This window comes from Gigantopelta aegis, chromosome 3 (assembly GCF_016097555.1).
Source record: "Gigantopelta aegis isolate Gae_Host chromosome 3, Gae_host_genome, whole genome shotgun sequence".
NCBI classification, from domain to species: domain Eukaryota; kingdom Metazoa; phylum Mollusca; class Gastropoda; order Neomphalida; family Peltospiridae; genus Gigantopelta; species Gigantopelta aegis.
The window spans coordinates 36,911,191-36,938,079 of NC_054701.1; the positions used below are offsets into that span (position 1 = coordinate 36,911,191).

The 26,889-nt window shown below is 34.8% G+C and overlaps 1 protein-coding gene across 3 annotated transcripts; it reads left to right on the forward strand.

Moving 5' to 3' along the window:
• On the forward strand, window positions 1-26,843 carry LOC121367971. Of its 3 annotated transcripts, XM_041492446.1 has the most exons (8): window positions 1-108; window positions 2,375-2,453; window positions 5,437-5,556; window positions 6,901-7,056; window positions 11,781-11,801; window positions 13,434-13,502; window positions 18,067-18,129; window positions 20,635-20,771. In XM_041492446.1, the coding sequence occupies exons 2-7, from the start codon at window positions 2,445-2,447 to the stop codon at window positions 18,100-18,102; spliced, it is 411 nt and encodes a 136-aa protein (XP_041348380.1). In that variant the 5' UTR covers window positions 1-108; window positions 2,375-2,444; the 3' UTR covers window positions 18,103-18,129; window positions 20,635-20,771. The 3 variants fall into 3 exon arrangements, with proteins under 3 accessions (XP_041348380.1, XP_041348378.1, XP_041348379.1); XM_041492444.1 differs by lacking the exon at window positions 18,067-18,129 and having other exon boundaries at window positions 20,635-26,843; XM_041492445.1 differs by lacking the exons at window positions 11,781-11,801; window positions 18,067-18,129 and having other exon boundaries at window positions 20,635-26,843.
• The last annotated feature ends 46 nt before the right edge of the window (window positions 26,844-26,889 follow it).

Genomic DNA, 26,889 nt, shown 5'->3' on the forward strand with positions numbered 1-26,889 from the left:
TATTAAGACATCACGTGATTGCAGAAAATGAAATAAAATAAAGTTTGTTTACGTGTGGTGACATGCTTATATCAAAAAAGACATGAGGTTATTTTAAATTTTAGGAGTGTAAGTCCTTTGTTTAGCAAAGAATTATATTTAGTTGAATAGATTTATATTGTTTCTTAGGAGCAGCGCATTATAAACTTACGTGAATCGACCGGTACAATCTGACATTTAGAAAACTGACGTTTGGAATGATAACGAAAGACACTTTCAAACTTGCGTACATTCTCGCAAAATGGGACCAAGCATCGACATAAATATAATGCCTGTTAAACCACATACATACATTACATGTCTGGTAACATGTAGGTTACGACATATTTATGAAGTGGGGCGAGACGTAATCTAGTCACGAAAAAGGGCCAGTGCCACTGGCAGTGGTACAGCGCGCGGTCGGTGTGGAATCGATCCTCATCGGAGGGCCCATTGGGCTATTTCTCGTTCCAGGCAGTGCACCACGATTGGTATATCAATGGTCGTGGTATGTACTACCCTGTCTGTGGGATGGTGCATATAAAAGATCCCTTGCTGCTAATCGAAAAGAGTAGCCCATGAAGTGGCAACAGCGGGTTTCCTCTTTCGGTTTCTAGACGTTTCGTACCCAAACACGTTCGTACCATACTGTTTCGTAACCACTAGCATACCAGTTCGTAACCAATTAAATAATGTCATACATTACACCTAACATTAATATATTTTTTAAATACACAATTATAATTTTATATTACAAACATATTGTAACATTTAGCATAACATTTGTTGTAATAATCACTCAGTATCTTTTATAAGCATTAAATGAGCAATTATGTGCTGTGCATCACTGAAGCATGCCGTTTCGTAACAAAAAAGCATACCTTTTCGTAACCAAAAAGCATACCTTTTCATAGCCAAAGAGCAATTCTTTTGTCTTGTAATTTGGTGTCGATTCCACAGTGCAGTGATGGTGTTTATTGTTATGCATAACCGTTCCGAGATATTGATCGGAATATTTGGCAAGACCGATCCTCTCTTCGTAGGTATATATGCTCAAAACAAAAACATTCATACACGCACACGTACTTACGTGCGCACACGCACGCACATATAACACAAATATAATAAGATCTGATATCCCATGTTTTTGGAATGTGGACTTTTTTTTAGGTCTAATAATGCCTACATTGTCCGATATAATACATTTTTGATAGAAGAATACAACTTTTTGTTTTAATTTATGCCTTTGTTTGGTATGCCTTTGGGTACGAACTGGTATGCCTTTGGATACGAACTGGTATGCTTTTGGGTACCAAACGGTATGGTTACGAAATGACCTGATACCTCCTCTTTCAATATCTGTGTGGTCCGTAACCATATGTCTGATGCCATATATCCATAAATAAAATGTGTTGAGTATGTCGTTAAATAAAACATTTCTTTCTTTCTTTGTTAAACAAAACAAACATTTAATTTATCCTTCATAAACATGTTGATACTTTGTAGGCTTGACACACAATTCACAAATATCATTGTTCTCGTAATTTATATTTAAATGGTAGTCTTTTTGTTCAATGTGTTTTGTGGAGAAGAAGTACCATTCACGACTTTCTTCAAATTCTTGACATATGATATGGTAATTTCCTAGTAACTTGAAATACTATTTTCAACTTATTTTGATGACTGTGGAGCAGGTCAAAATGTACCCAAACTGATTGAATAAAAAAGCACCGACTTTGACAAAAACTTCTCTTAAGTGATACAATGTCAAACAAGTCAATATTTCATGTTACAATAATGTAAAGTCCTACCTGTACTAGCAAGTGAGCACTGCAGAACATCATCCAAAATACACATGCTAAACCTTCCAAATTTACATTGAAAATATAAGTTTTGCTTATTATAGCTAGGATCGTAAATATATTTAAGCAATGAAACTGAAATCAAAACTGGAGATTTGACATTGGTATCAAAAACCAGAAACCAATCCAAACATCGTTCGGCTGTAAAACCAAACATTTACTATAACAAAGGTATGCATTAATCAGTACTAAAATCAAAATAAAATAACCCTTGAAAAATATAAACACACCCGCTACACCAGGATGCCTCTCACTTCACTTTAACATATTGTAATGCAAGAACACATTAAGAGTATATTAATGCTGTCAAGATGTTTAGGGTCTTTCAGCACTATTTTGCCCTTGCACCATTGTCCAATTTTCAAGGGCTGTATTTAATAATGAAAAGAAAGTCTTGAGACTATAAGTCATGTTTTCAGCTAAGCTTGTTGCACCCTACCCTCACCCCAGTCACACACAGTGTGTACGTTGTATATTTAATATTTTCATTACAGTTGGTGGTTATTAACAAGATGGTGAAAACTATTCATACAGATGTCTTTGTCATGACCTGATGTACAGACAATGTCAGATGTAAGTTAAATTTTTGATAATATTTTAGTGTAGCCTTTATGAAGTAAAAAGCCGAGATATGGGTATTAGTTTTCTGAGGGTGGCAACTGGGTCAACTTTTCCTTGAACAGTTTTAACACTAAATTTTCTCATTTAATTCCGTGGAATTCTTCTTGTATTTATATTTCTCGCCCTGCCTCTATATTAGATAGAGAAATTTGTGTTACGGGTACAGGCACAGCGGAAGCAAGTAGATATTGGTGGGGGGCGGACTGAGATCAAGGGCACAAAGCACAGTTTCTAGGGGGTTCGGAGGTATGATCCCCATAAATGTTTGAAAACTAGATGTCCTGAAATACAATTTCCCACATTCTACAAGTAAAATTCATATCAGCCTTAAAGGTAGAGTAAACTCAAACAAGAGCTTTATGTGTTGGAAAGATGCATACCCGGATCACCAACACATACTGACACTTTAACAAATGAAAAACACGTAATTTTAGAGTTAATAAAAAAACCATGATTATTCCTGCTAACTGGGGGCAACCATTTTGTTTAGTTTTTTGTGACGACTGGTGTTATAGCTTGGGGTGAAGTGACGTCAGCTCCGTCCATCTGCTCTATGCACAGTGTAAACAAACGTTCTAATTTACGACAAGGCACTTCGCTTTCATAAACTATTTAATTAAATATATTTCAATTTGCATCAATAGAACGAAATGGAGTTCTAGTATTTTTCTTTTTTTAAAAATCCAAAGAAAACAATGCATATTATTATGCCTATTGGTATGCTACGTTCGAGCAAAAACGACCACTTATGATACCCAAGTGATCATTTTCTTTTCTTTGGGACTACGTAATTGGTAAGTTTTGATGATTTTAGATGGGAAAGTCTACTTAATCAAGGGTTTTACAGAATTACTTACAGTAATAAAGCAGGACGGCTGATCGATTACGATTAGATGGGTGTCCATGCAGTTAACACACAGTACCCTGTGATCTTAATAAAAGAGGCACAACTTTTTTATTGTGTCTAGACACAGTGTCTGGGAACCATCTAAATATACATCTGCCAATCAGGAATCACAGGTACAGGCCACGGAAAGAAAAGATCAATTAAAGGAGGGGACAATTAAGGCATTTGGCCTGGTATGCATATTCAACGATATATAAAGCACATTATTGCTTAATATCAACAAGTATAATCGTATAGTTAATTAATAAAACGGTTAAATGTGACAGCTATTATATATAACGGGCGCAGCCATTTTGTACCATCTCAGTGAATACGCCCTCTGGCGAGCTAGTGGTTACGTAATACCTAACGTGTCACGTCAGGAATTAGTTTTCGAAATGAAACAAAACATACCTGATTTTTGCAGATGCGTCGCAGTGTTCTGTAATTATATCCATCCTAGTAAGCCAGCACCAATTATATACTATTTTTTAATACAAAATAAACCACCATTGTCAAAGTGTTGAAATAACTGTATTATGTTTTGTACATAAATTAACCCACGTACTGAAACAATAATCGGAGTGTTTTCTTGGTTAATTGGTCTTTTCTTTCTGTGGCCTTTCTGTGGTTCCTGATTGGCAGGTGTATATTCAGACGGTCCCCAGACACTGTCTAGACACACTAAAAAGACGTGCCTCTTTTATGAAGATCACAGGATATTGTGTGATAACAGCACGGATACACCTAAAATCATAATGGACATTACCAACCGCCCTGCTTTATTACTGTAAGTAATTCTGTAAAACCCTGGATTAAGTAGACTTTCCCATCTAAAATCACAAAACTGACCAATTATGTCGTCCCAAAGAAAAGAAAAGTACATGTATCATTTGGGTATCGTGAATGGTAGTTTTTGCTTGAACATGCCCTACCAATAGGCCTAATAGTATGCATTTTTTTCTTTGGATTTTTAAAAAAAGAAAAATACTATAACTCCATTTCTATTGATGTAACCTGAAATATATTAAGTTAAATAGTTTATTATACTATCAAGTCATTTATGTTGTTTTACAAGTCAGGTTGATGAAAGCGAAGCGCCTTGTTGTAAATTAGAGCGTTTGTTTACACTGCATAGAGAAGATGGACAGAGCTGACGTCACTTCGCCCCAAGCTATACCACTGGATGTCACAAAAACGAAACAAAAAGGCTGCCCCCAGTTAGCACGAATAATCATTGTTTTTTGTTAACTCTAAAATTACGCGTTTTTCATTTGTTAAAGTGTCAGTATGTGTTGGTGGTCTGGGTATGCATTTTTCCAACACATAAGGCTCTTGTTTGAGTGACCCTAACTTTAACTAAGAAAACACCATAATACAGTTATTTCAATACTTTGATAATCGTGGTTTATTTTGTATTAAAAATAATATATAATTGTTGCTGGCTTACTGGGGTGACTATTATTACAGAATATTGCGATGCATCTGCGAACTCCAGGTATGTTTTGTTTCTTCAGTTCGAAGACTAATTCATGACGTGACACGTTAGGTATTACATATCCACCAGCTCGCCAGAGGGCGTATTCACTGGGATGATACAAAATGGCTGTGCCCATTATATATAATAGCTGTCACATTTAACCGTTTTATTAATTAACTATACGATAATACTTGTTGATATTAAGCAATAATGTGCATTATATATCGTTGAATATGCATACCAGGTCAAATGCCTTGATTGTCCCTACCTTTAAGATACTACTAAGAATATTTTTTATTCAGAATTATTGCAGGGGCTAGAGCCCCTCCCCGCCATGCCTGGGGTAAGCATGTTTAAACAGCCTTTTCCTTTCCATCGTTGAGAATATTGTTCATGTGCACAAATAGCCAAAATTTTGAAGTTAAAATTCTTGTTTAGGACACATTATTTCCCCACCCATGTAAATTTGGTTTTAATTAACTACCTGGTTTTTGGTGTGGGTTTTTTATTTTTTTATTTGAGTATTTTGCATGTGGTATACATACATGTGTGTGTTTCATGTTTTTCAGAAAGCATCTGTGCCAACAGATTCTGATCTTGGCCTCCCAGTGGCAGCTATTGTCTGTTTAGGCCTTAGTGGTTATATCATTCTCATCTTCATTATCATTTTTGTGAGGAATGCTCTTGTGGTAAGTTTCTGTTTGTTTTTGCATGTTTTTCAAGAATAAAATTTCCCCAAATTTTCTGTTAAACTTCAAAATTGCAGAAACCCAGTTAATTTCTGACAAAATATCAAAATACATGAAATTACTTCACCAAATTAAAAGAAACTTTGCCAATTGTTTTTAAAGTTCACAATTGGTGAATTAGGCGAGTGCCAGAACTAGCCTTGCTGTTTATTGGAAAATGCATATAAGAGATCCATTGTTGTTTTTTAAAAGAAGTAGCCTTTGTGGTGGCAGCAGGTACCTTGTCCCCAGCCTCCCCTCCCTCTCTCTCTCTCTCTCTCTCTCTCTCTCTCTCTCTCTCTCTCTGACCGGCCTCGGTGGCGTCATGGCAGGCCATCGGTCTACAGACTGGTAGGTACTGGGTTCGGATCCCAGTCGAGGCATGGGATTTTTAATCCAGATACCGACTCCAAACCCTGAGTGAGTGCTCCGTAAGGTTCAATGGGTAGGTGTAAACCACTTGCACCGACCAGTGATCCATAACTGGTTAAACAAAGGCCATGGTTTGTGCTATCCTGCCTGTGGGAAGTGCAAATAAAAGATCCCTTGCTGCTAATCGGAAGAGTAGCCCATGTAGTGGCGACAGCGGGTTTCCTCTCAAAATCTGTGTGGTCCTTAACCATATACATATGTCTGACGCCATATAACCGTAAATAAAATGTGTTGAGTGCGTCGTTAAATTAAACATTTCTCTCTCTCTCTCTCTCTCTCTCTCTCTCTCTCTCTCTCTCTCTCTCTCTCTCTCTCTCTCTCTCTCTCTCTCTCTCTCTCTCTCTCTCTCAAAATTACCATTTGTTTGACAGCAGCAAATAACCATAGTTTTTAATATGTGCTGAGGTGAGATGTTAAACAAATATATTCCTGTTCTTTAATTGATGGTGTTATCTCCAGACCCGGGGGCACTCGCCTGATGCACTGTCGGTCTAGGATCAATCCCTATGTGTGGGCCCATTGGGCTATTTTTTGTTCGAACCACCACGACTTGCATATCATAAGCCATGGTATGTGATATCCTGTCTGTGGGATAGTGCTTATAAATGATCCCTTGCTACTAATGGAAAAATATAGTGGTTTCCTCTCTAAGACTACAGATCATCACTTTAGATTTGCATTTACCATAGTTTGACACCCAATGGCCGATGTATTTTTTGTGCTGGAGTGTTGCTAAACATTCATTCATTCATTCATATAAATGTGTATGTCAAAATTACCAAATGTTTGACATCCAGTGGTCAGTGATTAATAAATCAATGTTCTCTAGATGTGTTATTAAACAAAACAAATTTTACTTTTTTAATTCTCCAGAATCGAGGTACCTGTACTTGTGAATCGCCATGTGGTGCCAAAGAGGAGGCGGACCAGAACAAGTGTTGTTCCAGTGCCAGTCTGGCGGAAACCTGCAACTGCTGTCAGAGTCCTAGTATTCATTCATGTGTCAGAGCCGTCTGTCCACAGAAGAAGGTGAGTTAGTGTTAGCATGAAATTATATACATACCATTACCCACAGGCAAATAGTTGTTAAATGTCATCAAAATTATTAAATTTTCTTCCCATCAGTACTTTTACAGCAATATGATCCATGGCTTCTAGATTATGGTAGCCCCACTCCCATGGCTAGTGATATTCAATGTTGGGCTAGTAAATAACTATTATTGCCATGCCGACGGCTAGTGGAAAAAAAAAAGAGTCAAATGCTGCAGTTAGGTCTATTCTGTAAATATATATCGGTGTTCTCGCTGGGTGAAAATTAAAGGAGGGCGGCCGCACGGTGCCACACCATTAAAAAAAAAAAAAAAAAAAAAAAACCATATTGTTGTGTGTTGGTTGACTTTGTGGAAAAACATACTTCCTACAAAAATGTTTATACGAACTACAAGCAGACATCTTTTAATTTAACCAAAGATGTTATCGGTCTGACATTCATAGGCAGTTCTGGTTTTGCTGAACCAATCAAAGTTTTAATATTATTATTTTTAATAAAGATTTCAAGATTTTCGAAAAACAATAAAGATGTTTGTAAAATGATCCCCTAATGTCGGATACATTTTTTGTTATTTCCATCTTCATCGAATGAATCGATCGCTGTGATAAAATAGTTTCATTTTTGTACAGACTGTGTATATATTATTTTGACACCCAAGATAAATTATTTTAATGATAAACACTACCACTTCGGTTGTTTTTATAAGTGGTGATATCCCCCCAGAATGAAAAGTTTATAATATTTTATAAAGAACTGCTGAATAAACAGAATGACGGAAATGACAGAAAGTAAAAATCATCAGTTACAAACAGTTATATCTGCAATTGAGGACAAAATATCAGACGATAGTTAGTGGAAACAAAAGACAGAATGACCATTCTGATCACGTGACAAATTTGGCACCAAATAAGTGGGGGGTTTTTTTTTTTCAATCAGAGATTGTCGAATCTGTAAAAAATAAAAATGTTTTCATTGCTCAAATAAAATATAACTTTTTTAGTTTTTATTACATACCCAATAAATCTTACTATATAAATACAGCCCTGAATACAAAAATGAAATACACTTTTCCGTATTCAACTCAACTGCCGGAACTATACCATATTCAACGCTACTATTTATAGCACATGGTTACCGGGAATGCCCTTCGCGATATGTAAACAAAGTTTGTGCTTGGTTGTTTAAAATGCTATTTTGTGGAAAATTTGAACTGAAAACAGACGAAAACGGTGACAAATATTTACAATTTAATGAGCGCGATACCAAAACTTGAGACGGGAACACTACTAACCAACAAGCTTTTAATCCACGATAGTTAAGGTTGATGATAGTCACTTTTTGGACCCTTGTTTTGGCTTCATACACAGTTCTTATTCTTATTCAATAAATAAAACATCTCCAATCGTAATTTTGTGATATAATATATTTGACAAAAGGTACCTTTTATTTATTTCATCTTTCAAAACTTCAAATTAATATTTTGTCCAGAATTATGAAAAAAAAAAAAAGTACTGACCTGTAAACAGTGTTGTCTGCTTGTTATAGGAATTTGACAGGGGTCAAGGTTAGTAGACTAGTTTTTATTTTAATGTGGGCAAGCATTGTAATAATACAGCTAATTTTTAATTTAAATGACGTCGGTTTGCATCTCCTTAAATAACCATAAACTGGGTACATGACGTTTCCTTTTTGGAAAAATTCCAATGTAATATTGGTATTGCATTTTTTGTTTTTTTTTAACATTACTAATGCACCTGGGTGTGTTTGAACAAAATCTTGTGATTAAAAAATTGTACCTTTTACGAAATATGGATTTCTAGTGAAATTACGGTAAGATATGCTATATTTATTGTGTACGAAGCCGAAACAGGGGTGCGAAAAGTGACTGTCGTCGACTTCAGCAACAATGCTGTCACATGTACCGTCTCTTCACGTAGAAAACTTGAATGAACTGTCAACCGGATTATTCAGTGGAGCGATGATTTATGGAGGCACATTTAATATAAACTTAAATTTCTAAGCAACGAATAATTCCATGAACATCAATAAAAGAAAACAGACACTGAGTGAACAATTCTCGACATTTTCTTCATTGATAAAACTGGCACGCTGAAGGTTTTCTGACGTATTACGAGCAAATTAAATATTATATTGTTCGTGAATTTTAGCTATTACATTGTCTTTAAAAGGCATTTTAAACAATATCATTAAAATTATAGGTAACTTTTCACTCGTTCTTTCTTATTTCTGTTTATTGTTTAAATAGAACTATATTACTATGTGTAATAATTGGTGGTTCTTCAGTCCGCGTAGTAACACAGCTGACCTAGTTGTGTAAATTTAGAAATCCACGTCATTAGCTAGCAGTGTTACTTGGAAAAATTTTCCAATTTAGGGTATGTAATAAATACAAAACCACATAGTTTTGTCTATGTATTAAACCTCCAAATGGGTGATAGGTGCTGGAAAATATAGTAGGGTGCTGAAAATAAAGAGGGGCGCAGAAAAATAAAGGAGGGTGGAGAACGTAAAAGGAGGGCAGCAAAATGCAATAGCGGGACAGGCCGCCCTGCTTAAATGGAGCAGCGAGAACACTGTATATATCCTGCCCCCCACCACCACCACCACCAAGTGTTAGTATTTTTAAGCTCTAACTCCCTCTTTAGGTGTCATATCTGATTATTACTATTAATTAGTAAAATTATATTAACTTAAAGTAGACCTAGTGAATTTTTATCTGGATCATACTAACATGAACCAAAATATAATATAATTGCAGTCAATTGTTAATGGAATCAATCACCATTATGACATAGGCATACAGACTCCAATTTTTGTTGGGGTGCAAGCTGGCTTTTGCAAGAGTCTGGATAACATTTAATCATATTACTGTATTACCAAACAGCTATATAGGGTTGCAAATGAATCACTACACATTTTTACATGGATTACAACTAATTTTGAGCGTAGAATGTTAGAAATACATGGTAGAAAGGTCTCAGGTTAGCACATTTTGCCAGAATATCTGTATCATTTTTGCCCGAATTTGAAGTTTTGCTCCAGTGCTAGGATGACAGCTGCTCACACACACACACACACACACACACACACACACACACACACACACCCCCATCTCATAGGCTTATGAGTATAGATATGGCAATTCCAACCTATAGGACAACTTTTTTCTCTCTTTTTTTTGGCAAGGTCCAAGACAGGGCTCACCCTGTAGATTGCCAGATTAGCCAGTTGCTAATTTTTATACAATGTGGCAACAAAATTTGTTCCAGTTTGAGTCCTGCTGAGGTTCAACATTGGTCCCATAGGTTGGAATTGCCGTATCTACACCACATAATGTTGATTGATTCTTTTTCTTGCCCATTTAATTACGGTAACAAAATATTACTTTTGTTAACTAAGGTTTGTTTATTCTCGAACAATTCATAAACATTTCATCTACACAATGTTACATGCGAAAATATAGTCCACATTATTCAATAACATAAAAATGTGACAAAACATTGAAAATATTAATTTATTTTAAGTATTTTTAAAACAATGATTCCACGTGAAATGCAACATGGGGAATAACCGGTAAGTAATTCAACAGAATTCTGAAAACCATGAGTTATGGCACCAGTCATCATAAAACATAAGTTATGATGTTGGGCTTATTTAGAAATCATCTAGCCCAAGGGTCAGACAGAGAGAATCTATCATGAGTGGCTGTTGAAGACAGGGCAATCCCAACCCGAGAGATACAACTGTTTGTCTAACATGAGCCTTGGCGAGTTTCAGACAAAACAGTTGTAACTCAAGGGTTGGGATTTACCTGTCTTTAACAGCCATGAGTGTTTGATTATTTTTCTTGCATACCTAACTAGTTTTAAAAATACGGAAACAAAGGATCAATAGATTTGTATGTCACAGAAAACAACAAGCATCTTAACTGTTGTGATGTAACTTCAACTGCACTGCAATGACATCATTAATTGTTATCAATTTTGCTTTTGTCATTTACGGCTGGCTTGTGAAGTTGTATTTATGTTTATATTAAATGTTCCACCATATATAGCAGAACCTCCGAAAAATTTATCATAATAGACTGATTAATGTTATAGATATTAATGCAATTATTTGATCAAGATGGCTGGGGAAAAGAAACTTAGTTGCGTAGTTTTGACTAAATGACGTCAGTCTGCGCGTGATACCTGTCTGTCCCTAGAGAAAGACAGGTCTATCCATCACACTGGAAGTAGATGTATTCAACTGTCTGGTATGCAAGAAAAAATCTATCCCTATGCAAAAGCTGTCTAATTCAGTCCAGTGGGTCAGAATAAGTGATACGTAATCTTTGTTTAATAACGTCACCACGGGGCATGAAAAGTGTAAATTGTAAACATTTACATACATGTACATGAAAAGTGTGGATTGATATAAAAATAGTCATATTGGAGTTTATTTGTACAAAGAATTGCAAGCATAACAAAAGATTCCAGTAATTTTTAATTACTTGGTGCAGTGAAAGTTGAAACAAACTAAAACAAAACAAACCACGACGAAAAAACCAGTGTATACTTATTTGATGCAAAATTACATTTTCTATTCAACACTAGAAATAAAACAGGTTTGACTCAGATTAAGTTTATGCACAGCAACATGTTTCTGACAAAATTAAATCAAATTAACCTATTCATTTCAGACTTCAAGAGCTTGTTGGGAGGTACCTAATGATTTACCGATGTCTTACAATTCAAAAAGAACTTGTTTTGTTATTATTGTGGCTTTTTGTTTCGACTTTTTTAAGAGGATGATTTGTTGTTGGGTTTTTTGCATATTTTTCACAAGTGGCATGATTTTACTTTTAAAATTACTACAATTACAGTGTAATATATAGAGGATTCATCAAGAGTGTTTTTTAATATGTAAAATCGAATCTATGTTAATTGGTATTTGTCGGTAATATGACGTCATCACGATTAGCACAAATTAGGTTGATGTCACACATTTTAACTAAATCTTTGAAAACGTTACGCTCAGGTATATACAGGTCTTGTTGGCTTGTAAGCAAATGACCCATCCACAGTAAGACATTGCCTAGAGACCTTGAAATTTGCATACCATTATTAACCGGATCAATACACTAAATTATCACATGGGTATATGACATGTATACCATGGGTAAGTTATAGGATAAATAATTTCATATGTCCAATTGTTTGTTACATGTCAGTATAATTTTAAGCTTGAACATTTTTGCAATATTCGTCATGAACAAAATCAAGGCAAGCTGATTATCACTTTCCTAAAATGTTGCTAGGCAATCAATCACATGAAGTTTAAAATATAATATATTTAAAGTTTTATTGCAAAGCAATCAGTTTGCAACTCTCCTTAAACTTTCTAGGTGAGTGTGGAGGGGAGTGGGAGTGATCACTTGCCTTTCATGGTGAAATCTCTTTCTGTGTTGTGTTTGAATTATGGTTCTTGAGTTTAGTTTTTCATGCTTTTTATATTATTCATAGTTATTTGATGTTTGATATATAATTTAATTAGGTAGGGTGGGGTTGCCTTAGTTTTCTGACTATTACCCATTCACATTTGACAGCCAAGTCAGTTAAAGTAGTCCTTTATTTTCAACTTATTTCTGTGCTTATATCCAATTATACGGTTCAAGCACGCTGTCCTGGGCACACACCACAGCTGTCTGGGCTGTCTGTCCAGGACAGTGGGTTAGTTGTTTGTGGTTAATGAGATTTCCCTTGACATTTGTCCAGTAAAACCCCATTGAGATAAGCTGAATTTGTTGGCTTACGGGTACTTGGTTCTCTTACAACAGTGGGTGGTTTTTGTGTTTAGAACTTAGATTTTTGCATGAAATAGTCATTTCTACACAGCTAGTCACATAAACATTTTGCTTCTGAGTGTACGTCACCTACAGATTTATCCAGCACTTCACAATATTAAACAAATTCAAATCATACAAGGAAGCATGTAAATGCTTACTTTATTTTTTTAAGATGTCACAAACATTCTTCATTGCTTTTGAGAAATGAGTATTTAAAAATATTTCAGAACATAGGTTTTATATTTAGTGTTTTCAAGAATTTTTATGTTCTTATTATTCAGAATATAAATTGTATTAATGTTATGTTTTTTCAAGAATGTCTGCTTATATGTTTAGAATATTGCAGTAGGTTGCATGAATATTCGAAGAATTTCTTTTTAATATAGGTGTCAAAAATAATCTTCTTGATTTGTCGGAATATAGATATCAACAATATTCTTACTTTTTCTGAAATATGCATTTACATATACCGGTAGGTGTCATTGAATTCTTCTGTTTTTTCTTCAGAATGTAGGTCTCATGGATATTCTTCTGTGCCAATGCTGTTGTGGTGATGACACAACAAATGTTTGCAGTGTAAGTGTTTATCTAATTCAAAACTCATGGAAAAGTTATTTTAATGTGATAAATATAAAGAAAAAAAGGTAAATTATTTTAAAACATTGTTAGTTTTATTGTCAATTTTGTTGTGATGGTTTAGAGACAGGTCTCAAGATGGTTCCGTGAAAGGATTACAAAATAGTTACATTCACACTATGGTCGGTATGTTAAAAATATATATGCATTTGTCATAATTAGACACACACATTGGTTTTTAGTTACATTTTTCGAAAAAGTGCTAGAAAAATAAAAATTGGATAAAAGTGTGAGTTATTGTTATTTTAGTCTTACATTACAACTAATTTGGGGGAATTTTTCATAGTGACATTTACATTTATTAATTATTTATTTATTTAATTTTATTTATTTCTGAATCTTTGAGAATTACGGTGACAAAGTTTATCATGTGTATGCGATAGTATACATCAAATTATTTTAATATTAATGTTTCAACGGTCATATGTTTTGGTTTCTTGGAGCTGGTGTCATTTTTGTTTTACTTTGTTATATATGTCACAGTCATATTGCCATAGGTCAGATTCTCATCATATGACTGAAGAAACACTACCTACTTTTAGTCTTAATTATATTCACAAAGGTTAAGCAAAATACACTTAAATATATGGGTTTTTTAGTTGTCATGCATTTTTTTTTCAGCCTGATAAAATAAAATGTTTGTAGTGGAAGTATAAAGCAAAATAATGGTTTAATGTTTAATAAAAACGTGTCTTAAATATAAGTACCGGTAGCCTATCTTTGATGAATAAGTGTGCTACCGTTCAAATGTGACATGCTACACAGCTTATGGTATATATTGTAACACTGATCCACATGTATCTGATTTCAAGTAGTATCTCCTACTCATGTCTAAAGGTAAAGTCAAATATGAACAAGCATACCCGGACCACCGACACATACTGGCAGTTTAAGAAATGAAAAATGCGTAATTTTAGAATTAATAAAAAAAACATGATTATTCCTGCTAACTAGGGGCAGCCATTTTGTTTCTATCTCATCGTCTCCGGTATTCTAGCTTGGAAGGGAAGTGACATCAGCTCCTGTCAACTACTTCTGTATGCACAGTGTAAATAAACGCATTGATTTGACTAAAAATGCTGCACTTTGACCAGCCAGACTTATAAAAACAACATAAATGCCTGGGTAATATAATAACAAATGTTCTTGCCTTATTGGTAAATATCATAGTGTTTCATTGTGACAGCTAGATTAGTGCCTTATGTTTCAGGTGGTTAATACTTAATCCAATTCAAAGCTTGGTTACATTCTTATCCATCAGTTTTTGCAACAGTTGAGTCTTGATTGGGGTCTATTTAGTTGATAAACCTACTGCAAAGTGCACCAGTGTAGATTTTAGTGGAGATCCAATCAGATTCATTCAACAATGAATTAAACTTTATTCCTAATGTTACATATGTACAGGTATGTATCTGTACAATGTACAGAATCAGTGTGGAACTATAATAGAAGTGTTTAATTTTTTTAATTGTTATTTTTAAAATGTATAAAGTCGTGTAATGGAAGTAAAATAAGATAATTTAAATTTTTAATAATGTTATTTAGAATGCATATGTACATAGGCGTCGGAAGATGCCAGCAACGGGTGGGGGTGGGGCAGCTATATGTATTAATGTGACTTTCAATTCAAATGTGGGGTAATGGTTAATTTTCAAGTTGGGAGGCTAGTGACCCTCTGCCCCCTGCTGCTGCTTCTGGTGCCTATGACCTCTCATTTAGGGAATGAATTAATGTTTAAAAACACTACACTTTTTCATAGAATCAGGGTAGAATAGCATGTTTTTGACTCTCCCTTATGTTAGTTGTATGTTGAACCTTGCATCATGACTGTTACTGAACTTGGGTGTTATAACTTTACTAGGGTGTATGGTCTTAATCAACCTGATCTTGGATGTTATAACTTTACTATGTTGTATGGTCTTAATCAACCTGACCATGGGTGTTATAACTTTACTATGTTGTATGGTCTTAATCAACCTGACCATGGGTGTTATAACTTTACTATGTTGTAACTTGTATGGTCTTAATCAACCTGACCATGGGTTTTATAACTTTACTAGGGTGTATGGTCTTAATGAACCTGACCATGGGTGCAACTGTCAAACTCAGATGCTCTCTCTGTATGAACCTCAGGCTTGGTTGGCCCTGTCTGTGTGAACCTTAGTTTGGGTGTAACTGTTTTTTGGCTTATATTTGGTGGTCGTGTCTGTATGAACCTGAGATTGGGCAGCCCTGTCTGTGTGAACCTTAGTTTGGGTATAACTGTTTTGGGCTTATATTTGGTGGTCGTGTCTATATGAACCTGAGATTGGGCAGCCCTGTCTGTGTGAACCTTAGTTTGGGTATAACTGTTTTGGGCTTATATTTGGTGGTCGTGTCTGTATGAACCTGAGATTGGGCAGCCCTGTCTGTGTGAACCTTTGTTTGGGTATAACTGTTTTGGGCTTATATTTGGTGGATGTGTCTATATGAACCTGAGATTGGGTGGCCCTGTCTGTGTGAACCTTAGTTTGGGTATAACTGTTTTTTGGCTTATATTTGGTGGTCGTGTCTGTATGAACCTGAGATTGGGCAGCCCTGTCTGTGTGAACCTTTGTTTGGGTATAACTGTTTTGGGCTTATATTTGGTGGATGTGTCTATATGAACCTGAGATTGGGTGGCCCTGTCTGTGTGAACCTTAGTTTGGGTATAACTGTTTTGGGCTTATATTTGGTGGATGTGTCTGTATGAAGCTGAGATTGGGCGGCCCTGTCTGTGTGAACCTTAGTTTGGGTATAACTGGTTTTGGCTTATATTTGGTGGATGTGTCTGTATGAACCTGAGATTGGGTGATAAGTGTTGTCTTGCCCTGCTGAATCTGTACAAATCTGAGCTTGGGTGTTACTGTCTTACTTAGGTCACCTTGTTTGTATGGACTTGAGGGTGGGTGTTATTGGTTCACTCAAGGGCCCTGTCTGTGTGAATCTTTGTATGTTATTGTTTTAATTGGTGGCTCTGTCTGTATGAACCTGAATTTGAGTGTTATTGTCGTACTTTGGTTGTCCCCTATGCAAGTGTTATTGTCCAACTCAGGTTACTGTGTACGTATGAACTGAACTTTAGTGCTGTTATCTTATTTGTGGTGTCCTGTGTGTTTGAACTGAGCTTTAGTGTTATTGTCTTACCCAGGTTGCCCTGTATGTATGAACTGAGCTTTAGTATTATTGTCTTACTTGGGTTGACCTTTATGTATGAACTGAGCTTTAGTATTATTGTCTTACTCGGGTGGACCTGTACGTATGAACTGAGCTTTAGTGTTGTTGTCTTACTCGGGTTGCCCTGTATGTATGAACTGAGCTTTAGTGTTGTTGTCTTACTCGGGTTGCCCTGTATGTATGAACTGAGCTTTAGTGTTGTTGTCTTACTCGGGTTGCCCTGTATGTATGGACTGAGCTTTAGTGTTGTTGTCTTACTCGGGTTGCCCTGTATGTATGAACTGAGCTTTAGTGTTGTTGTCTTACTCGGGTGGACCTGTATGTATGAACTGAGCTTTAGTGTTGTTGTCTTACTCAGGTTGCCCTGTATGTATCAACTGAGCTTTAGTGTTATTGTCTTACTCCGGTTGCCCTGTACGTATGAACTGAGCTTTAGTGTTATTGTCTTACTCAGGTTGCCCTGTACGTATGAACTGAGCTTTAGTGTTATCGTCTTACCCAGGTGGACCTGTATGTATCAACTGAGCTTTAGCTTTATCGTCTTACCCAGGTGGACCTGTATGTATGAACTGAGCTTTAGTGTTATTGTCTTACTCGGGTGGACCTGTATGTATGAACTGAGCTTTAGCGTTATCGTCTTACCCAGGTGGACCTGTATGTATGAATCTGGCAACAGATTTTCAAAGCTATGTTAGTGCTACGATATCGTAAAAACGATAATGCTATGATAGTGTTAAGATAGCTTTGAAAATTTGGGCCCAGAGTTTAAGTCTTGTCTTCTTGAAGCAATAATTTGTCACTCACAAACAAGTAAAAGTAAAGTTTGTTTTATTTAGCGACGCCACTAGAGCACATTGATTTTTTATCTTATCATCGGCTATTGGACGTCAAACATATGGTCATTCTGACACTGTTTTTGTTTAGAGGAAACCCGCTGTCGCCACATAAGCTACTCTTTTACGACAGGCAGCAAGGGATCTTTTATTTGCGCTTCCCACAGGCAGGATAGCACAAACCATGGTCTTTGTTGAACCAGTTATGGATCACTGGTCGGTGCAAGTGGTTTACACCTACCCATTGAGCCTTGCAGAGCACTCACTCAGGGTTTGGAGTCAGTATCTGGATTAAAAATCCCATGCCTTGACTGGGATCCGAACAGCCTGTAAACTGATGGCCTAACCATGACACCACCGAGGCCAGTCACTCACAAACAAAGTCACTACATGTTTATAATGTGAAAGAAAGAGAGAGGAAGAAAATGTTTTTCACGAAGTTTGTGTCAACATGGTGTTTGTCTTTTTGTTGTCAGCGGTGCTATGAGTGTGGAACTGATACCCAGCCATAAACTGGCTGTTAATTTTCTTCTTGTGCAGTAAGTATGTGCACCCTTGCTTTCAACCTCTCATAGACAACATTGTGTAGATGGTGGTTTCACTCACCCAGCGCAGTCTGTAGCCTAACCTTGCACTGCTTATGTATTGTACTTTTTTCTTTTTCCTTTTGGCACTTGCACCTGCCTGTAACCCAAGCAGTTTAATGTAGTGCACTGTTGTCAACACATTTTGTCTAGAACATTGATTGCTGTATGTGCATATAGCAGATTTGTTTTCTTGTGGATTTTTTGTAAGTGGAAGTTATACCAGTTTCTAGATATCACATGCTGTTTTAATATAATCATACCAGTTTAGACATATATATATGAAGAGTTTCATCGCCAAAACGCGATAAACGTCGCTATACACACCCAATCCTAAAAACATTTTATTCCAAACCACCATAAACACTACGCCAGTTTCTTTGCAATCAGTTTCGATGCGCTTTCATGGCCAGTGTAGCAACAGTGTGATGATCAACTTCCAGTTCAAAGCATATTGGCAAAACCGTATTTGGTGTAGCATTAACATTAGAAGGGATTTCACTAGTAACCTGTGTGGCAGCAGCTGATTTTCTTGGGTAAATGTCAAGATAACCATATATATTAGACACCTAATAGTCGTAGTTCAGAGAGTGCTGAGGTGCCATTACACAAATATTAATTTCCTTTTGTCTGAGACTAATTGAATTATAGATGGATGCTCTCAGGTAAGATCTTTCGGCTAGATAAGTTAGTACTAGTAGTTTGCTGCTGATGTATGCTATCGTCTGTCTCTTTCCTTATAGACATTATGTCATCATTTTAAATAGCATGTTGTATCTTAATTAGCACTACTAATGTAGTAACACTAAATATTTTAATTTCATTTCAACTTATTTTCGTGCTTATATCCAATTAAGGTTCAAGCATGCTGTCCTGGACACACATCTCAGCTATCTGGGTTGTCTGTCCAGGACAGTGGGTTAGTTCTTTAGTGGTTAGTGAGAGAGAGAAGAGGGTGTAGTGGCCTTACACCTACCCATTGAGCCCTTAAGAACACGCTCTGGGTTGGAGCCAGTACTGGGCTGCGAACCCTATACCTACCAGCCTGTAGTCCAATGGCTTAACCACTGCACCACCGAGGCCGGTAAATATTTTCAGCCGTATGCTTTTTTTTAAATTAACATTATAAAAATACATGTACAGGGCTTTAGATCTCACTAATTTGGAAACAGCAGGTTTATTGTCCATTCTGAGCATACCAAGGTCTTTTTAATGCAATAATGTTAATAGCACTGTTATTATATAATATATACAATTCTTTACCAGCTGTTATTAAAGGCATACTGTCACAGATTTAAGAATCTTATATCTCAAAACAATAATAATAAATGAAAATTACATTAATTTTTGGAAACCAAATCAGGCTATTTTAATTCCTTAACTGAACCATGATGGAGTGAAATCCATGTCAACCCTCTTGGCAATATTAGTTTTTAAATTATGGACCATTGCCATAATTCAATTATTTTTACAAAATATCATTAATAAGTGGGATATGGTGCTTACATAGACGGTTGAATAAAGTACATTTAGAGGCAAATCAAAAAAAAAAAATTTCATGTAATACTTTGTTAGGCCATTTAATAGGTCAAAAGTCTGTGACAATATGCCTTTAACAACTAGTAAAGAATTGTATATATTCAGAAATACATTTCAATCTATTGATTTTGAGGTGAAATAATCTGAGGTTAGCATGTTTGTACTTAATTTGGACTTGCTTATTTTGTGCACGCCATTTATCCCCTCAGCTTCGGTGCAATCTAAAGCCCTGTGTAATTATCTTGCACATGTATGCATGTATCTTGCTAGATTTTTCAGTACTTATTTTCATTACATTCATTAAGATTAAAACTTTCCCATTCTACTAAAAATATATATGTATATATTTTAATGTAATTTAAAGAAAAACATTTAAACCATTAAACCAGTGACATAAAATTAAAATACTACAATGATCTGATATTTTTTCTTGATGTTTATTTATATGCTTTAAAAAATATATTGTACAAAAAATAAATAAAAATGATTTGAGATAGATGTACTGGTAAGTATTTTATATTTGTTATGTATGAATGTTCAATGTATCAAGCTTCTGATAGCTTTATGTGGGTTGTGTTTTGATTGGTTGAATGAAGGTCATCTGGACATGGAATAACATTCAATTGTGTTAAATCTACTGAATAAAAACCCCGGCAGACTTGATTGTAAGAACTGATATCAGTTGCATTGACAGCTTAGCCATGTATCTATTTGTTTCACAAAGTTAAAACAGACTCATCCTGTGTATTAGTTTTGTATCAATGTTGAATTTTACAGTATTGTTTACAGCAAATGTCTCGAATGCTACTTTATAAAAGCATCTTTTGTTTTAAAAAGAGGGTAAGTTTATTATTTTTTATTTTGATAAGCATCTTAATATGAAGGTAGTTTACCATGGTCTGTTGAATTTTGTTTTTTCAGTGCATTCATCTTGATATGGACTATGAAGTAAAAAACATAAACTGCTGCTGCTTTACTTTGCACCTTATAAAAAATGCCCAGCAGCAACCCTTGCCTTACAATTACACCAACTGTCCTGCACAATCAGGGGTCAACTATTCTACAAACAATTCCTTAAAACCCATGCATAGTTCATTTTGGAGGTCCTTCAACAAAACTCATCCATTTCTGGAAGAGTCTCAGGTTCCGGCCACAGATGTGTCAATCCCACGGTTGGAAAATGAGATGCAATCTGCAGTACCTCCTGTTATGACCATGGAACATGATTCCATGACATATTTAACTCATAAGGAAGCAATGCCAAATGTTTCTCTTGGTTCGAAGAGATCTTCAGTGAACAATGAAAGAGGAGCTACAGCCAACGAGAACGGTTCTGCATGTAAGACAAAACTGGACATGGATTTGAGACATAACAATGGTGGCAAACAGTCCCGGGACAAACGCCGTAGAACAAGGTTGTCTATTACTAATCCTTACTCAGCCAGATCTAGTGCTAGACCACACTTCATTCACAGGAAGTCTCGGTCATGCAGTCCACCAACTAGAATGTAGAGGGGTTGGGCTTCTTTTTAATCCTTTCAACCCAGCAAACTACTTTTGACCAGGTTGTCTCAATTGGTCAGTATAATGAAACTTAGGGAGGAAAGGGTTAAAAGAAATGGCTAATATATTCTTACGGTATTCCAATGATCAGTGTGCATTTTTCAGAAGGTTTTCGTTCAGATTCACGTTCTATGCATGTTGAACATATACAAAATAGTACTTATTCCCTACTCCAGCATTATGTTGTTGGCATTAAACACTGGTTGGAATGGAAGTGTCACAAGAGACAATATTTAAAAATCTTTACTTAGGTTACCGATTGTTCGGTTATGCAAAATATGCATAACCCTAATCATTTACCTTAAACTTGCATTGAACTTGCATTTTAATAACCGGAATTGTACCAACGATATAATATAGATATTTTGCGATTTTATATCATACTCTTACACTTCTGATCTAAAATCTGGGATTCATGGAAGCACTGAATCCTGTTAAATTCCCAGCCTGGCCTGGAGCTTATAAAACTTTTAGAGTCTGAACTCGAAGACGCTAATAGTGTCTTGACACTTTAACTTCATGGAAACACCATACAAACTGCCTGTGTGTGTGACATCATTTGAAATTGAGTCTAGACTCTTAAACGCTTTATAAGCATGGCCCAGGTTACAGTATTTCCAGCTGATCCTGTAACTAAGACATATTTTATTGCAAATCATTAAAGAATACGCTTGGTAAAGTGACTTATCAGAACATGTTACGGTGTCCTACATAACCAATTGGTGCATGGTACAGTTTAGTACATAACTGATTGGCAGTTTACGTGAACCAGCACACTAGCAGAATGAAGGTCCACATGAAATACTGTGTCTTGGTATCCTCTTGGCATTTCACTTAAGCTCTCATTCATCAGCATTTCACAATCCCAGTGTAAAAGCTGAAGCAAAATCAATGTTTTTTTGCTGAGGCAGCCTTCTGCATTGCAAGGGTTATCTTTAACGTTTATGTTCAATTTATTTATGGTTTACTATAAAGATCTAAAATATTAGGATGGTTTTTCGAAGAAGAAAAAATTGGTAGCTGTAGCTTAATGGGTCATCAGTACTTTGTTTATTGTTTCATATTCAAAAAGAAAAACTGTTGGTGAATTACAGGTTAAAAACATGAGAAAGTTGTGGACAATAATATCTAGTTAAAGTGAGAATCTGTTTCTCTTTATTAAGGTAAACATCGATTAGTCTTCATATGTTTATTCTCTGCCTTAATAGTTGTGAATTTAAATGTATTTGGATACAATTTTATATCATTCTCAGTGCTCAATTATTGTTTTATTGTTGATTGTACATTGTTGTTTGCATTTTATATGATATCAAGCTGAGTCTCTTATAAGAGACTAAGACAACATAGGCACAAGAGTCCTGTGGTATCAACCTTTAATATCTACAAAATGCCAACAGATGTTGCTTTCAACAACACAGGCACAAGAATCTAGTGGTATCAGCCTTTAATATCTACAAGTTGCTTTTATCAAATAAAAATACAATTCATTTTATTGTCAAGTTGCAGACCAACTGGGCATTTACATTGCTGATCTGTTTAATATTTCATGTAAAGTAAAGATAAGACCATGGGCAGTAAGTCCCCAGTATTGACTTAGCATTACAAATACTGAGTAAATTGTTATCATAAAATATTATTAAGATTATAAATTTTTACTTATTTATTAGGACTACACCTTTCTATAAATGATTATTCCAGTAAAATAATACTGATCACAAGATTAAACAAAAAATTCACATGGTACAATACCACAATGTTAGTGAACATTGTGGTATTGCATAGTTGACATTATTTGCTACATGCATACCAAACTTTTTTTTTTCTTTTTTTTTAAATTATAAATTAATATAATATGTCATCCAAAATTAATATTTTAAATATATACTTTTTGAAAAATGTGTGTTGAGATTTTTCTTTTATAAACTAATAGTCTTGAAATATTTTATGAAGAATGTTCATATGAATCTGCTCACATGATCAGATGTTTAATAAAGGTTTATATCTTTGTATGTGTGTGTACATAATGTGGACTAGTGGTTATGTTTGTGATTTATCTTTAAATGTAGGTTGTGAATTTGTGGCACAACTTTATAGACCGTTAAACATGTACTATACTTGTAAAAATGTTAAAACACTATTTTTTTATGCAAGTTATGGCATGATTTTTAAAATTGTTTTTATACATTGTTAACAACTGTACATCAAAGGCAGTGAAACGTGCTGTCCTGCCTGTTGGAAAGTGCATATAAAATATCCATTGTTGCTCTAGTAAAAAATTTAGCATGTTTCGTCTGAAGACTATATGTTAGAATTACCAAATATTTGACAATTGGTTATCAGTTAATCAATCTGATCTAGTTATGTCATTAAACAAAACAAACTTTCAACTATATACATTTTAAACAATATTATAGTTTAATGGTTCTCAACCCACCCCCTCTTTCAAATACAACTTACGGTCTCAGGCAGATAGCCTAAATATATCACCAAGTATGGCATGCATTCATCAGTGGCCATTGGACAAACCTACAAGTTTTAACCGTATGATGGAGATTATGTTGAAGCTTTAAAATGTACTAGATGAATTTTGTATAAACTAAACAAAATGTTCTTTTATATTCTCTCTATATAGATTATTTCTGTAGCACATGGACATTATAAGCACCCTAACTCAAGTATACATGTACATGTTTATATATTTAGCCATTGCAGTCTGCATGTTCCTGGCACAACACGTACTATGTACATACAGGTCTGTGGTGCTCATGTAGGTCTGTTCATTCCAGTAAATTACATTCCAGCAAACATTTAAGCAGATTATAAAATAATCATATTCTGTGCATTGATTGAAAGAGTTATTATATCTTGCCTTTCATATTAATAAATATATTTTCTCAAGGTTTGTGTGATTACAAGATCTTTATTTACATAATATTATGTTTCCTTATTCAGGCATCATTACGATTCATGTAGTTTTACTTACCAGTACAATCAAACATCATTGTCTGTCCATTCTGTGATCTACCATATCATGTCTGTCCATTTTGTGATCTACTGTATCATGTCTGTCCATTTTGTGATCTACTGTATCATGTCTATCCATGTTGTGATCTACTCTATGATGTCTGTCCATTTTGTGATCTACTCTATGATGTCTATCCATTTTGTGATCTACTGTAGGATGTCTATCCATTTTGTGATCTACTGTATGATGTCTATCCATTTTGTGATCTATTGTATGATGTCTATCCATTTTGTTATCTACTGTCCGTCCATTGTCTGATTTACTGTATGATTAAATTTTGGACATTATTATTAGTGACTGTCCTTTTCCCTTGTCTTATTTTGGGTGATATTGTTTTACTGTCTTATTGTCTCACCTTTACAAAACAAAAAGGTGAGATACAGGTATTACTTTTCTGACCGCAGCAGCTAAGCCAACGACAATGTCAACTTTTGCATTTTGTCAACAATAAAGTTTAGCATTTACATATAGCTCCATGTCTCACATTAAGTCCTACATCAGTGAATCATGGTTTATAGTTACATCTATGAATGTTTTATCTCAATCTATGTTTTAAAAATTATTTATCAAGTTAACATTTTAATTGAAGTTGGGTTTTTAAAAAACAAAAAATACAAAACAAAATACACATGCATTGAGATGAGCATCTATGGACACCAACTATCGGTGACACCCACTAAGTTTATGGTCAATGAGACATTTAATTCCATGGAATTCTTGTTTTGTAATATGCTAAACATATGTAACATTTTATTTCCCAGTACTATCCTTGTCCCAACTATAGTATTTTATAATCTTTATTCTCATCTGTAATATGTATTTTATATAGTCATGTCCTGTCACATTCTTCATTCCATCAGCAATTTTTTATACAGTCTCGTATTTAACACAAGTATTCATAGTTGTGGTCCTCATCCCATCAGTGTATTCAATTTGTAGTGAGTCCTCATCTGTGATAATTATAATTTTGATCTCAGACCTTCTCAGAAGAAAAAATCACTACTTGTCCCTATTATTTGTAATCTCAATTAAGATTTCTGCTTGTTGATGTGTACAGGTATGGTTATCAAGTTTACATAACCTTGATTTCAAATATTTTATTAGCCAGGGCTATTCAACAATTATGTAACAAGAAGGGTAAAATTATCAAAATATTCTTTAAATATATTACACCAGTTATAGCCTGTATGTTCTTTTACAAATAATTTTCTAGTTGTAGTATTTGTTACCTCATAAAACAGTTTGAAAATAACAAAAACGAGCAAGCTAAACAGCAGTGTGTAACAATGTTGATTATATGTCGGTCACAGGAATGGATGGAGGTGGGTGTATTAAAGAGTGCTACCTATTTTGGGGAAGGGTGAGTGTGAAGGTTATAAAATCATAAGAAGAACAATACTCCTGATTTGGTGTTATATACTTGTTGAATAGCATCTAGTATACAAATGTAAAAGGGCTACCATAAGGCTATTCTTTTAACAAATGTTTGTCATAACTTGACTCACACTGTTAGTAAATTGGTTAATCAATACCTAGGTTTATAAATATTAAAAAATAAATGGAGAAATTTAAAGAGAAAAATGTATGTTGGTCACATTATAAAAATCTTAAGAAAAGTAATCATTACAAATTTATTTTTAGATATGAGTCAAAACACCACCTGCATTTATCATAATTCAGGCTTCTGCAAATTGGTGAAAATGTTAGTTTCATTAGCACGTCATTCGCACATGCCTAGTTTTGAATATTTACCCAATTTTTGGTTCACTCCTTTAGTACATCTTTACAAGTTCATGGTGGCTATGCAAAACTGAAATGGGTTATCTTAATTTGTTTCTGCATAATCCATAAATGATTTCCATAAATTATAATTTGATAAACGCTGAAATTTGAAGAAGAAAAATACATGTCTATAAAGGAAAGTCACAGTAACTTTCATGAACCTGTTTGTTTTAAGGGTGGCCTGTTTTGTTACCTGTACTTCATTCATTACTATTTGCTGGATGAACAACAAAGATTCTGTATGTACTTAAGTATTTTTATACAAATTATAGTTAAGTCAGTCCAAAATACTGATCAGACCTGAACACTGATATTAATGTTTTATATTACAATGTACATGTACTTGGATTAAATAATGTAAAGTTACTTGTAGATATTTCGCTACCTGAAAATAACAGGGTTCCAAAAACTGAGTTACAAATGTTATGAGATTAATACAGCATGGTTCTGTCATTATAGTATGCCATTGAATTAGTACAACACTTATCTTCTACTACCCAATCAAATTGATAGTTCTATCGTTATAGTACACCATTGAATTAGTACAACACTTATTTTCTACTACACAATCAGACTGATGAACTTCCACATATAGGACTACACAGAACTGAAATTTCAAACATTCATCACAAACAGATAAATAAGTGTTAAAACCCTGTTATTCTCAGAAGGCAGTTTGTTAGTGTTGATTAACTGGTAACTTTTATGAATTCCGTCCTTCACAGAACAAGATATTTTATTAAAGTTATAATGAAATACACCACCTGACTTGTTATTTTATTGAATTTTAAGCTGTTAGTAATGGT

Coding starts and splice junctions, on each gene's coding strand:
- LOC121367971 (XM_041492444.1), top strand. Junction 5,557..6,900: donor TTGTGAGGAATGCTCTTGTG/GTAAGTTTCTGT, acceptor TTAATTCTCCAG/AATCGAGGTACCTGTACTTG. Junction 11,802..13,433: donor CTTCAAGAGCTTGTTGGGAG/GTACCTAATGAT, acceptor TTTTTTCTTCAG/AATGTAGGTCTCATGGATAT.